Source organism: Scomber japonicus, chromosome 8 (genome assembly GCF_027409825.1).
Source record: "Scomber japonicus isolate fScoJap1 chromosome 8, fScoJap1.pri, whole genome shotgun sequence".
NCBI classification, from domain to species: Eukaryota; Metazoa; Chordata; class Actinopteri; order Scombriformes; family Scombridae; genus Scomber; species Scomber japonicus.
Genome location: NC_070585.1, coordinates 16869651 through 16883334, shown reverse-complemented (window position 1 = coordinate 16883334; position 13684 = coordinate 16869651). Strand labels below are relative to the sequence as shown.

The following is a 13684-nucleotide window of genomic DNA, read 5'->3' as shown; positions in this document are numbered from 1 at the left end:
CAACTGCAGCAAAAAGGCCTTTCCATCTATTGGCCAGGTTAAAAACAAGTCTGCTTCCAGCCACATTTTGACCTTTGCTTTGTCGTACCCCAAAAACTGATATCCATAGATATGTCATTTAGAACAAAATGTTCTAAATGAATAACAATGTTTAAATTGAGAAGTTACTAATAAATAATCACTGGAAACCCAGGATGCTTGGTTACAATGCTATCACCCTATTCTATGCATCTTAAAGAAAACTGAGACTACAAATGCCCACAGACACTCTACTCAGTGTGCTCTTCTAGTTGCTACTGTAATTAGCTAAAGTTAGCATGCTAGCAAGCATTTAGCACCAGACCCTCATATGTCAGATGCACCCTTCTTCTCTTTGCCTCTGTAGGAGGATGCCGATGTGGAGTGGAAGTTTGCTCGAGCTAAGTTGTGGCTTTCTTACTTTGATGAGGGCCGTACCTTGCCTGCCCCCTTCAACCTAGTTCCCAGCCCAAAGTCTTTCTACTACCTGGTCCTCCGCATCAAGTCCTGCCTGATACGTCTGTGCAAGGCCAACAGCCGTCGCCACAACAACGAGCTGGAGTTGGGCATGCTCAACTTACAGGGCAAGGTATGTGTCCAGAAGTTCTTCATGCCTAATCTTGTAACAAATTATAATGACAAACTCAAGAAAAATGATGCATTTTAGGCTGAGTTTCCCTTTATCTCAGTTTTGTTATCTATTTTAAGTGCTTTGATGAGCCAGCAATTTCACACTTTACACTTTATTGACAACATAGTACTTGTTTTTCTTAACTCCCATTCCACCCTTTCTCAGACAACAGAAAATATTATGAAGTGACAGTTATGCATGAATAACTTTGCACAGCAATGATTGATTTAGCACTCTATTTGCTTATGTGAAGCTTTTCCTTTTTCATTTCTTTATAAAAGAAGTATGTTGCGATGGACAAAATAATTACTTTTAATCTGCACTTTCTATCTCGATATTTTTGTTTTCCAGGCTCCATCCAAACTAAATTACATTCCCATGTGGCTTTAGTTAACTAGTAATTGTTGAATTTGGAAAAGGGGCAAAGGACAAGCTAACTAATTACAACGAAAACAATCTGCAGCAGACTTGTTTGTATGCATCAGTCTGGCTTACAGTATCTGCTTCCAGTACCAATTACTTCAGTATATGTAATATACAAATGTGCTCAGATGGTCTTGTGGTTAAGACCCAGGAAATACATGATAGTCCCCATTGCAGGCCTGGGATGCAACTTCAGTTTCATTCATTTTCACCCTTTCTCCCTCTCAAGGATTGTCCATCTAAATAAAATCAGTGTAATGAAAAGAAATTGTTGCGTGAAAAAAATAGCATAGGCCATTTAACACAGAATCAATCTAAGCGCTAGCCTTGTCTGCTCCACTCTGACTCTGTCTGATTCCTCGGCTCAAATGTCTCACCTCAGCGCCTCGGCTAAGCTATTTGTCGGGCCATTGGATCTGCCTGCGTCTGCTCAAATGCTTGGGCAAGTTTTGGATAGGGACAAGATGGGTTACACCCTGCTGCCTCCATGACTTCCTAAAGTTCTATGCAGCCCTGACAGTTAACTGGAGAGCCAAGCAGGTGCAGCAAGTGATCAATAAATAAGCTCACACTTGACTACAGTACAGCCTCAAGAATTTTAAGCAAGATTTAGAGAAGACAACATGGTCATTGTGAGTCAGTAATTTTTTCCTCTCAACGTTTTTGGTCTGTCTCTCATATAGGACATCCAACCACTAAATTAAAGTTAATTATGTTGTGTATGTCAGTAGTTGGTGTTATAACAGTTACAGTTAATATATAATAATGACTGGATCACATATGGGTTAGAGAATTTGATTTGGCTATTGATAGTGGATGGACAGGAGATCATGAGAGAAACAGGAGGGTGTGACATGCAGTAAAGGTCCTCCAGCCGGGATTGGAACCAGGGTCCACTGCGTACGTGGTATGTGCTCTAACCACTTGACCACCTGCATGCCCAGTTTTGCCAGGTTTAAACTTTAAAGCTTCATCAGTTACTCTTCAGGTTGCTTCATATTTACTATTAACCTTTTTTACTGTTTCACTTTTATATCATTTGGTTATTATGTTTCGCTCCATCCAGGGCATCTCACCTTTAGTCCATATGGTATAAGGTAGCAGCTCATTGTATGTGTCCACACTTAAGTTAAAACTCCTTTTGACACTACAGTGTTGAAAAGACAGACAAGCTACAAAGCAAGGTCATGGACGTAGAAAGCATCTAAAAGTCAGTTAATAGAGATTCACTTTGGTCAAAGGATGTTGTCAACACTCTTGGCCCCCTCTTTGAAGATGGGGACACAGCTTTAAATGTCTGAGCACCTGATTCAAACACTAAGCCTTGCCATTCATTGTTGTTTCATTTTGGCAGTGTGTTGCCTCCTCTAATACCCTTTTCAAATACTTCTATTATGGAAGATCACTCAACCCTGAAATGTGACTTTAACACCAGACTGTTGTCTGAATCTTACTGTTGCAACAGGATGAACGCTTTAGGTCTTATCCACGACCAGGAGAAGAGTTCATGCCCAGAAAATCTAGGAAACACCCGACCAGATACCAGGTAAGACACAGGCAGAATCAGAAGCAAAGAGCGAAGAATGAAAAGAGCAAAGATGAAGAGAAACTAGAAGAGCCAGAGAGTGAGTGGATGGATGCAAAAGGAAAAATGAAATGAGATACAGGGAGACACATAGACATATAGTCTGAGGAATATAAAAGAAAACAAAAGGGCAGAGGAATAAAAGAAGAGAATGGGGTTGGCTGCAGTGTGATAAAGGATGGCAGGAAGAGAGATTGAGACAGACAAGGACGGGGATAAAGAAAGACTAATATCAGAGACAGAGGTAAAGAAGAGTGAAGGTTTCAATGAAAGGGCAATGAATTGTTTGAAAGTGTGTGTGTAGTGAGAGTGTTATTAAAATAGGTAGAGGTGGAGTTGCAATTGGAAAAAGAGAGCAACAGAAAAAGGATGAAAATGCCTCTAATGAGCAATTTGAGGCAGATGGAAAACAGGCGCTTGTTGAGTAAGCACTGAGGAGGGAAAAGATGCTATTTACTTCATTCAGTCCTTCACTTTTGCCCTGAGGCAAATCTAAGTCTCTTCACTGGTCCACTGTGCATTTATCTCAACGCCTCCAAGCACACAAACACACAAGCTTGTACAAACCAGGCATTGAGATATCACTTGATTAGACATTTGTATATGTGCTGAGTGTGCAGTGACAGTTATCGACCCACATCCAGAGTGCCTTCATACAGGGATTGACTACTTGAGCCGTGCTTGCAGCTACAGGATCAATACTCTCAACGTTTGAGACACACCACCTCAGAGACACTGCTGTTCTCTATTGCTGTCTGCATGATTTGTGTGTGTGTGTGTGTGAGAGAGAAAGAGAGGGAGAGAGAACTTTGTTTACTGGCTAAAAACACTGTGATATCAACTTGTCAGCTCCTCTCTATTTAATCCTCTTCTCTCCTCGTAGAAGATCATGAAGCGCCTGATTAAGCGGTATGTGCTAAAGGCCCAAGTGGATAGAGAAAACGATGAAGTCAATGAAGGTAAAATTTCCACTTCAGGAAGGTCCACTTTCATTGTGTGCTTATTTTATTAGGGCATATGTGTGCAATAAGTGTGAGATAAATTCCCTAAAATAAGATCATACTGGATGTCATTGGAAAGATAAACTGCACTATAAATCTTTATACACTCACACGTGTTCAGAATAGAAAACTTTCATGACCTTGTTGATCTATGCTCACGTGTATACCTGTCTGTATTTACGCATACTCACATGTTCTGATTGTTGTGTATTCAGTCAGTTGCTCTTTTGTGTTTGTGCGTGACTGTCTCATAGGCGAGCTGAAGGAGATCAAGCAAGACATTTCCAGCCTTCGTTATGAGCTCTTGGAGGAGAAATCCCAGGCTGCCGGTGAGCTGGCTCTGCTCATCCAGCAACTTAGCGACAAGTTTGGCAAGAACACCATCAGACATTGACAGGACATGCAAAAAGGGAAGGATTGGGAAGGAGGGAAGAAGATGGGAGTGCGAAAGTAGGTGAAATCAGGAGGAGGTGGGGGCAAAAACCAGGGGCAGGGTAGGTATTTTAAAGATGTCAATAGTGGGAGACGCAGAGAAAGCAGGAGAGCAGGAGAGGGGAAGCAGGATGTTGATACGATAGAAAAGCTAGAAAATGGAAGAAAGGCATATTTATGCAGAGAGAGAGAGAAAATGGATATAGAGCAAAATGTACCAACTCAAGGCAAAAAGTGTTTTGTATACACAATGAGCAATTAGGAAAGAATGTGAAAGAAAGCATGAGGTCAAAAGGTCAGAGGGGGTGTCAACTCAGTTCGGATGGTTTGTGTTAACAGTGGAATTCTAATTAAAGGTAACATCTTAAGGGAGTGAGAGAGGAGAGGAAGACTCAGACTTACAGGCTAAGTGTGAGATAGAGGGAGACATAGGAGGAGGAGAACACAAGCATCACGAGATATGAAGAAGCACCACAGGGCAGAAACACCACAGGGCGCTGAGGGCCTCCACTTCCTCTGCCAAGAGATATCAGTGCATCACCAACTTGGAGGAGAGGGAAACCCAGAGAAAAGATGACACAGAGAAGGCTGGAAGGAGAGGTGGGACAAGAGAGAAATATATCTGAAAGAAGCTTCCACCATTCACACCAGAGAGACTTGCTTTCCATGTGTGTTCTCTTTGTGATGACGAGCATAGTGATGCCTGTCAAGATACTGTACAACCCTTTACACCACAGGCAATCTAATTAATGCATTTCCATCCACAATGCACAACTTGTGATCAGGAGTGAGAGCGAATAAGAGAATAACTGGAAACAATGTTGGATGTATGCACTTGTTTAAAAGTCATTAAAGAAATTACATTACATTTTCATCCATACACGGTCAGGATATTTGTATAGCTACATGAAACACAGTAGTAGTGCAGCGCCGTGTGAACTGTGCAAAAGTGACAATAAAATTAGGCTACTTCAGACCTCATGCAGAATGATTTAATATACAATGTGCAACATGCTGCTAGGTTGTTATATGTATGGGCATTATAATAAAGACAGGACAATTTCACATAATCCATTATCACTTTAGGTCTTGTGCATATATGAACATCTTTGAGCCATTAAATGTATTGACATATAACCTAGATAACTGATATTATACTTTGCATCACCAAGTGGCTCTTTGTGACTTGCTTTCATATGTAGCAGCCAAAAAGCAAGATGTCCTCATGAAGTTCTCCTTACAGCTGTAAAATACAGGCGATCAGTGTTTATGAGAAGTACTGAGGTGCACTGTCATTACACATCATTTATGTTAATAAGATAAACAAACCAAATCATTGCATCATTAATCATCACACTGAAATTTCATCTTTCCAGACTGATATAGAAAATCAAGCTGTATTTGAATCCTTAAAGTTAGTTTTTAGAGTCATTGAGATTAAAAGCCAAAATGCACTAGTACAGTAGGTGTAGAAGGCCCCACATATCATGGCTCAGATACAGTTTATTAATTGATGATTTTTGGCTGGACTGCAACAGCTGGACCAAGCCTATAAATGCAAAAGTGACTGACTGAGTGATGATGGTTCATCACAGGTTGGCTAAATGCCGCCATTCCTGTATCCATTTCAAATGAAAAGCCTTCATTTCAAATGAAAAGCCCTCTGGCATGTATATATATATGGTCCAGCCATATACTATGTTTTCTCCTAGTCTTGTTTAGCTTTCAAACAAGGTTAACATGGCTGACTTTAGAGACAGAATTTAGTTTCAGATGCACAAATGTTGTTTAAATCAAGTTTTCATTTATACAAGTATTGGAACTTGCATCTTTATTTATTTGTATGTGTCATAGAATGAAAGAGCAGCTAACTATTGTCTGTGTGCAGAACCACACCAGTAATAAAAAGACTCCCAGAGAATATCTTATGATATCCAGAGATGATTCCCACATCAAAGATAAAATTACCTGAAATACTGTATTTTTAACTTGTACGCAAGAAATATTGATTAGTAAAATCTTGTACTGTATATTGTCATATTTTTGATCCTTGAATTAAACAGAGAAAGCTCTAAACTGGCTGGTACATCATTACAGTACTTTGTATGTCTGTGCTGATAAGTGATTAAATCTACTGAGTCTTAATATCAGTGTTCATTCCCACCACTAGCCCTCAAGTGAAAGCAGACATGCTCTGCAAACTGACAGAAAGCAATATGCACATGCACACAAATTCACTCATTCAGAATAAATGCTCTAAATACAAACCATTTCAGCAGCCTGAAGTACAAAATTGTCTAAATGTAAACTGACACAGAAACACACATCCATAGCACACAGTGCTGAATTCATGTACATACTTAGAGATCCTGTATTTCAGGTTCACATTTCTCTCAACATCTAAAAGTTCTTCACACAAACATCTTAACCAAGAAGTAGCTGACAACAACTGCTACAGTACATATTATAAACTCATGTCCAAAATCTACTAAAACTAACAAAACATTAAATACATGTTTAACAATCAGCAAAGGTTGTATCCCAACAAATTTAATTACTCATAATCTGGCCTAAGAAAAAACATACTATATTTGTATTGAATACATATTCAATATACAATACAAAAAAGCAGTCAAGAGGCTTGTGACCAATCAGTGATGTTAAATACTGCAAACTCCACTCTAATAGTTGGCTGCTGCCTGCTGGCTGACAGGATGAAACTTAGTCTGGAACAGAAGTTAAAGAAACAAAACATTAACTGAGATCCTTTTGATGCAACAGCTCCAAACCAACTTCACCAAGCATCCAGAGTGATAAGGAGTCATTACTTTAGAACACACAAAATACAAAATTCACACGACTGTAAAAGCATTACATAAAGTGAGTGCAGACTCGGCATACTGTACTTTAGAGTGCCACTGACTTAAAAGGGTCTTGAAAGCTAAAAAAGTCCCTCTATAATAGAGTAGTTGGTTTTCCTGTGCATGTGTATGTGCAGCTCATGCAGTCGTATACCTGTGTTAGTTGACCTCGCTGACACACTTGTCTTGTCAGAGACATCCTGAACGCTGCCCTCTAAAGCAGAACTGTAAACACTCCACTCCAGCATATGTCCAGATGTTTATCAGACCATAGTTACTCCATACCATTAATTCACCACTCTCACCAAATGCTCTCTGCATTGTTTCAGGATGTCACTGAAAGACTTCCTTTTATTGTCTAGTCTACCGTTGCGCAAAGGCCAACGAACCCTGTAAAGCCGTCACTAAAACTTGCCTTAAATGGTCATCTTTTATACTAGATATGACATGGCTGAACAGAGTTGGGTGTCCTTGTTTTCACTGAGATCTCTATTTGGTTCAGACAACACTGGTTTATGCAGGAAGTGTCATTTCAAGGGCAGAAATATTTTGATTTAAAACTACTTTCCACTATTTTAAGTGTTGAAACCATAATAAGCAAGTTCCCACATGACAGGCAGGGTGTTTTTTGTTTGTTTGTTTGTTTGTTTTGTTTTATTTGGGGAATTTCAATACCTGCAATTGATGTAAAGCAAACTTTTTAACTGTAAAAACCTACACTCAAAATTTTATTTCAGATTTCCCAACAATGACCATATGATGCGCCAAAATTCACCAAAGTACAAACAGCACAAATTGGAGTCATCTGATTACAGTAAGCGAATTTGTAAAGTGTGTTATATATTTGTAGATAAAATGGTGCCTTAAAGCTTTAAACATGCTGGAAAAACTCTACAGTAATCACAATTACAAGCTTGGGTGCACTCAGTTGAGCATCCTTTCCCTTTTCCTGTCTGGTTTATAGCCTTTGTCACAATCTCTCTCTCTCTCTCTCTCTCTCTCTCTCTCTCTCTCTCTCTCTCTCTCTCTCTCTCTCTCTCTCTCTCTGTTCCCTCCACTCCTTTCCTTCCCATCATTCACCACTGCACTATGCAGACCAAATAAAGCAGAAATGCCAAAACAATGTCTCGGAAAAAAAGAAGACTTAATTCAAACCACAAAATGCTGTGCAGCGTGCACACATAAACAGCAGCCAAGACCCTGACTGGACTATCTCCATAGCAACAAAGTCAGTCTGAGGGAGATGTGCTTTTGGAAGTTCACAAGAAATTCTATTATCTGATTTCCGTGCTCTCCATCAATCTTTTGATATGAGTCTTAGCCTTTAGGGCGTTACTCAGTAATACACAGTCTGGCAGTGTGGGTGTGTATTTGTGTGTCTGATTGTGTTGGACATGTGTTTGTCTTAATCACAAGATAACATTTATGCGTTAGGTGTATTTGTTCGTGCTCGGTTGTGTGTGACCTGTGAGAATACTTTAGCCTGTGTGCTTACATAGTGGACTTTTAAGCGTGAGTGTGTGTGTGCGTGTGTGTGTGTGCGCGCTTGTGTGCGTGTGTGTGTTAGAACAACACAGTATAACTGACATCCCCTCTCTGGTGTAATTTGTCCCAGAGGCCCAAGGCAAGGAAATGTTTCCAGCCCTCCTTCGCTTCCTCTTCATCCTCCCTCTTTCTCCATCCCACCTCCTCCATCTGTCTTTCTCTGTTTCTGTCTCTCCTGGCAGAGCAGTGAGCGATATGACCCCCTGCCTCTAAAAGACAGGGATTCCAGGGATTTGGAGGAGAGATTAGACTCCCTCTCCAATGTGCCTCTTGCCTACTGCCTGGAAGCCCCCTCAGGAGACAAACATAGCAGCATCCTCACATATATAAAAATATGCTACTTGCTTGTATAAGCAAACACAGAAGCTTACGCTTCTTCTTATATTATTAGAAGCTTGAACACACACATACAGTAGGTGGGCTAAAACACCATCTCTTCCAGAAATAAACACACATTACACAGTAAGTGAGGCACAAATACTCACATATGCACCCTCACACACAAGACTGTGTCTGTCATAAACACTTACAATACAGTGAATGTTAATATGTTCATACACAAACAAACACAAGTTTATGCTCATATAATAACATTGTATTAACAGAGAAGCTGACTTTTACACATTCAGATGCACACTCACAGATGAGTGTGTGTCACTCATCATAGGTACAACCCTTACCTGTTGCATCAAACACCTCCTTAAGCCATCTCAGTCTCTCATCAAGAAAACTCTCTAGAGAGGATCTCATCAGGAAAAACCTCTTGAACAAACTAAAGCACTATTGTAGATCATAAAGCGGTCACAATGTAACAATCACAGCAATTTGTCACTAAATATAACCTTCATTTCAATCAGAAGAACATTCTAACCATTTTTTCTTATCTGAAACTGTAAAAAAGTTTAAACTTTTTTATGGGTCTCCATCATTGGTGAAATGTCAATATCTCATTCATGGAACAGTCAGAATGCTGATTGAGTGGTGAAAGAAGGGGCTATCAAGGGGCTATAAGAAGGCAAGACTTGTCAAGTGTTCACCAATTCTGTACAGCTGGAGTGCACTGGTTGAAGATGGATAGAGGGATTTATATGACAACTCCCTGACAAGCCTTCCAGGTGGCTCAACTGGGCCCAGAGGCACGTGAGCTGCCACACTGAGGTATGAGAGATGCAGCCATGATGCAGTCATGAGTGCACTCATAACTGCAACTGGAGCTCAAGAAACTGCACGCACACACAAGATATAATAATAGATATATTTCAACAAATATCTACTGTCAATGTTTGAGTTTCAGAATTTGAGAAATAACTGTACTCTCAGAGATAATTAAACTATTTAAATCCCTTGAGAATAGGCCTGTCTGATTGAGGCCAACTCCTGCCTGAACCACCTAAATTAAATTCTCTTCTTCATGCTCCAGTAAGATGTTATTTTTTGTCTAGAGTTGTAGAGTTAAAGGTTTATTTTCTTATTCTGAATTCTCTTAAATGAAGGACTTCTTTAGCTGCATGCTTTTCTGTCAGCAATGACCCTGACATAAATTGAATGATAATTGATTAATCTTTTGGAATAAATTCTAATTGAAACATTTACTTGTTTATTTATTCTTCTATATAGTAGACTGAAAATCTTTACATTGCTGACTGGTGATTGGGCCAAAATAACTTGGCCTGGGGTCTTGGCAAACACTTATAAAGAGTTCTCACCATCGTCTTACATACAGATTAATGGATAGTAGAAATAATAGTTAGCTGCAGCAGATAAGCAAAACATATAGTTTATGTCTGATACTGTCAAAAATGGTCTTGTTCCACAGACTCCAACTGAGAGCTTGTTTCGTCAAGTTAAAATGATGGTACAAAATATTAATGACGTGCAAAATATACTTTTTTTTTCTTGCTATTACAACTTCTGGATTTTACAGAAAACAATATAATTTTCTTGTAATCAATACATGTTTAAAACACAGAAGATGTACATTCAGCTGAAATGGGGCAGCATTTGCCTCACTGCCAAATCATTTTCACTTTTGACTCTGTACAGTAACTTCTACAGCATTTCCTGGACAAAAAAAAGAAATTTCCCATTCACTCTTTAAAACAGCTGCATGTGAATCTGAAAGGAAAATGACTGAGACATAGAGAGGAAGTTATGTTTATAACAATCCCAGTACTGTGTCTCGTAATATACAGCAACATTTCCCCTCAGTGTATTTATGTTCGTTCAACATAGCTTCCCTTTTATGGGCTAGCCATAGCTGTTGTAAGAACATTCATCTTCTGACTCACTTTGCCTTTCTTTCTCTTTGTTCTGCTTTGTGTTCGGTTCTGTTTTTACCTTGAACCTGTCACACTCACTCACCCTCAAGTGTGTGTTTTTTTTTTCTTCTCTGTCAATTTTCTCTGTATGACTGACCCCTATTAATGTTAATCTCCTGTTTTGGTCATGTTTATCTGCCTGTTTCCTCTTTCTGTCATTAGATTTATCGGGTATGAGCAATTACCTGTTTCTGTCTGTTTTTCTCTGTCACACCTTCCCCTCCTCACCCTGACTTATCTTACAGTTAATACACCAGAACTTCACACTGAATACACACACGTGCTAACACTGGCGCCATAGATGTTGGCTTTTAAGGGACACCCCCGTTCTGTTATTTCCCATTTGATCTTTCTCGTTCCCTCTTCCTCCTTTCCTCCTTCCCTCCTTCACTCCCCATCTTTTCTTCCACCCTCTCCATCCTTTATGTCTACTAATTTATGTCTACTGGACCAGGGACCCTCCCTGCACTAAGACACACAGACATTTACCCAGGGCAGTCCACTCCCCTCATTCCTAAAACCTCATTCACTGATCTTGAACACAACCTACCCAAAATTATTCACATTTGAAATGCAAATGAAGAAGGAAGGAAACAAATAATATAGCTACAGTACAGAGAGGATACCTGAAGCTCAGTTTCTCAGCTCCTCTCCTGATTTTTTTTTTCCTTTGTTTTTTACTGTCCTCAAGATCACACATTGAAATGCCTCAGGTGGTCTGTTACTGTCTGAATCTGCTTTGTTTGCTGCTCTTTCTTGTTAGATTATGTCAGTTTTACTGTGATTTCACAGTAGGCTTTGTAAAAATTGTTTCTTTTTATTTTCCTGTGTCAACATACTGCTGTATAATCTGCTATCATATATTATGTGTTTGTTTTAAAAGTTGTATGACAGCTCATATCCTCATTTTGAGGATCAATTAGTGTTTTTTTACTGTGTGAAAAAGTAAATGCTGCCCTTTTGATTCCTCCTCGAAATTAAAAAAAAACAGTATGTAGTGTTTTGGTAAGAGTATCAAGTGACTAATTGTGTAGTGTCTGATTTCTGCCAATTGGGGCGTTGGATGTGTTGGCAGGGAGAGATCCTATTTTGATGGCTGATTTTTCATTGGAGGTTAAAGAGGAAATAGTAAGAAGAAAAGGAGCACAGTTACAGAAAAGAGAGTGAAAGAAGGGGGACATTTGCTTGTCACATTTTTTGTTTGTTTAAGATTCTTGTTGGAAGTCAGTCAGACAGAGAGTGGGATTGTATTGACAAAAGAGATAATGGAGTCCTAGCTGCCTCCGTAGCCATTAGTGATCATATTGTCCGGGGTGTGTGTGTGTGTGTGTGTGTGTGTGTGTGTGTGTGTGCAAAATGCTAATCAGTGCTCTCATAATCTGTCTCTTCTGTGTGTTTTAGTCTTGAGAGTCTGTCTGGGGGTAACAATGTTATCAGATGGTGTGTGTGTTTTTGCATGTGTGCGTCTGTGTGAGTGCCTGTCTGTCTTAGCAGGCAAGAGGGGATGAAGTTATTGTTTAGAAATGTTGGCCATTTATGATTTTGGAGCTTTGGTAACATTGTTTTTATGAGCCAGCCTGCCAGTGGAAGCAGTGAAAGGCAGAGATTGCACATTATTTTGGGGTAGCTCCTGCCTGTGCAGCAAATGTTGGAAAGCAAGAAACAATATCACTTTTTCATGAAGCACAAATAAACAAAACTCAGCTCAGCAGACTCAAGAAATTTGTCTTAAAGGAATTAACTGTAACAGTTCAGTAAGGCACTGCTGTGAGTGCAGATTACCAACGCTATTGTTACTGCTCTTTACTTCATCGTCATTTGACATGGCGTAATATAAGACGACTGAAAATGAATGATGTGAAACAGGGGCAGAAGGCTTGGAGGAAAGATTTTCTAAACATTGATAATTTCCCTCCAGGAAAAAATGGAAAATAAGAATAATAAAATAACATTCACTAAGCATGAAAGACCCAATTCTCCAATTAGCTGTTAGCGCAGAAGAGTGTGGATCATTATGTTTCCCTGTTTTGTTTGTGTGTGTGTGTGTGTGTGTGTGTGTGTGTGTGTGTGTGTGTGTGTGTGTGTGTGTGTGTGTGTGTGTGTGTGTGTGTGTGTGTGTGTGTGTGTTAATGAAAGGGTGAGTAGTGTGCCTGGTTTGTGTTGGCTACACAGACATAATCCCTGTTGACTTTCATGGTACTGTACACCATTTGCTTTGGTTATATCTCATCAGCTTCTTAAGCTTCTTTTTAGTACTTCTCTGTCTCTTTTTTCCCTTCATGTAAAACAACATTATTAAACTCAGAAAAAGAATTTCAAAAACGTGTTCTTGTTTATATCCATTTTGGGCTCTCAGTGCTTCATGGATGAGTTGTCTTTTTTCTACCCCCTTTTTTATGGATAAGAAGGATTAAGAAACAGAGAGAGAGGAAGTGAGGGCGGTAGAAAGAGATAGAGAGAGAGAGAAAGGGAAGGAGGGAGGGATGGAGAGAAAATACATGAAGAGAGAAACAGACCACACAGCACAGAAATGGAAAAGACTTTAGAATTAGAATCGAAAAGATGACTCAAAAGATGTGTTTCTGTCTATGTGTGTATGAAAAACGTAAATGAACACATAGAAGGAGAAAGCTCATTGTTTTGTGTGACATGATGCCTGATAGAGTCAAGGAGGGTGGGGTGGGCTTTGATGGGTTGAGTAGTGTTGCTTTCGTCAAGGCCTCAACCCGGTTGAGGCCTTAACAAAGGCTGTAGCGGTGAAGAATTACAATCTACTATTCCTAATCAAAATTCCATTGTCGTGGCTTACAGCTAATGAGCTAAGCTTGATAACTGGCACAATTAGTCACAGCAAAGCGTCTGTCAACATA

At 39.6% G+C, this 13684-nt stretch overlaps 1 protein-coding gene across 1 annotated transcript in view; it reads left to right on the top strand.

Annotated features, from left to right (window-relative positions):
- LOC128362917 (short transient receptor potential channel 7-like) overlaps positions 1 to 4052 on the top strand; it is a 45297-nt gene extending 41245 nt beyond the window's left edge. Inside the window, exons 9-12 of the mRNA XM_053323781.1 lie at positions 386 to 607; positions 2538 to 2618; positions 3541 to 3616; positions 3913 to 4052. Of these exons, the coding sequence (XP_053179756.1) occupies positions 386 to 607; positions 2538 to 2618; positions 3541 to 3616; positions 3913 to 4052 (519 nt within the window). The remainder of the gene's footprint in view (positions 1 to 385; positions 608 to 2537; positions 2619 to 3540; positions 3617 to 3912) is intronic.
- Positions 4053 to 13684: the final 9632 nt, after the last annotated feature.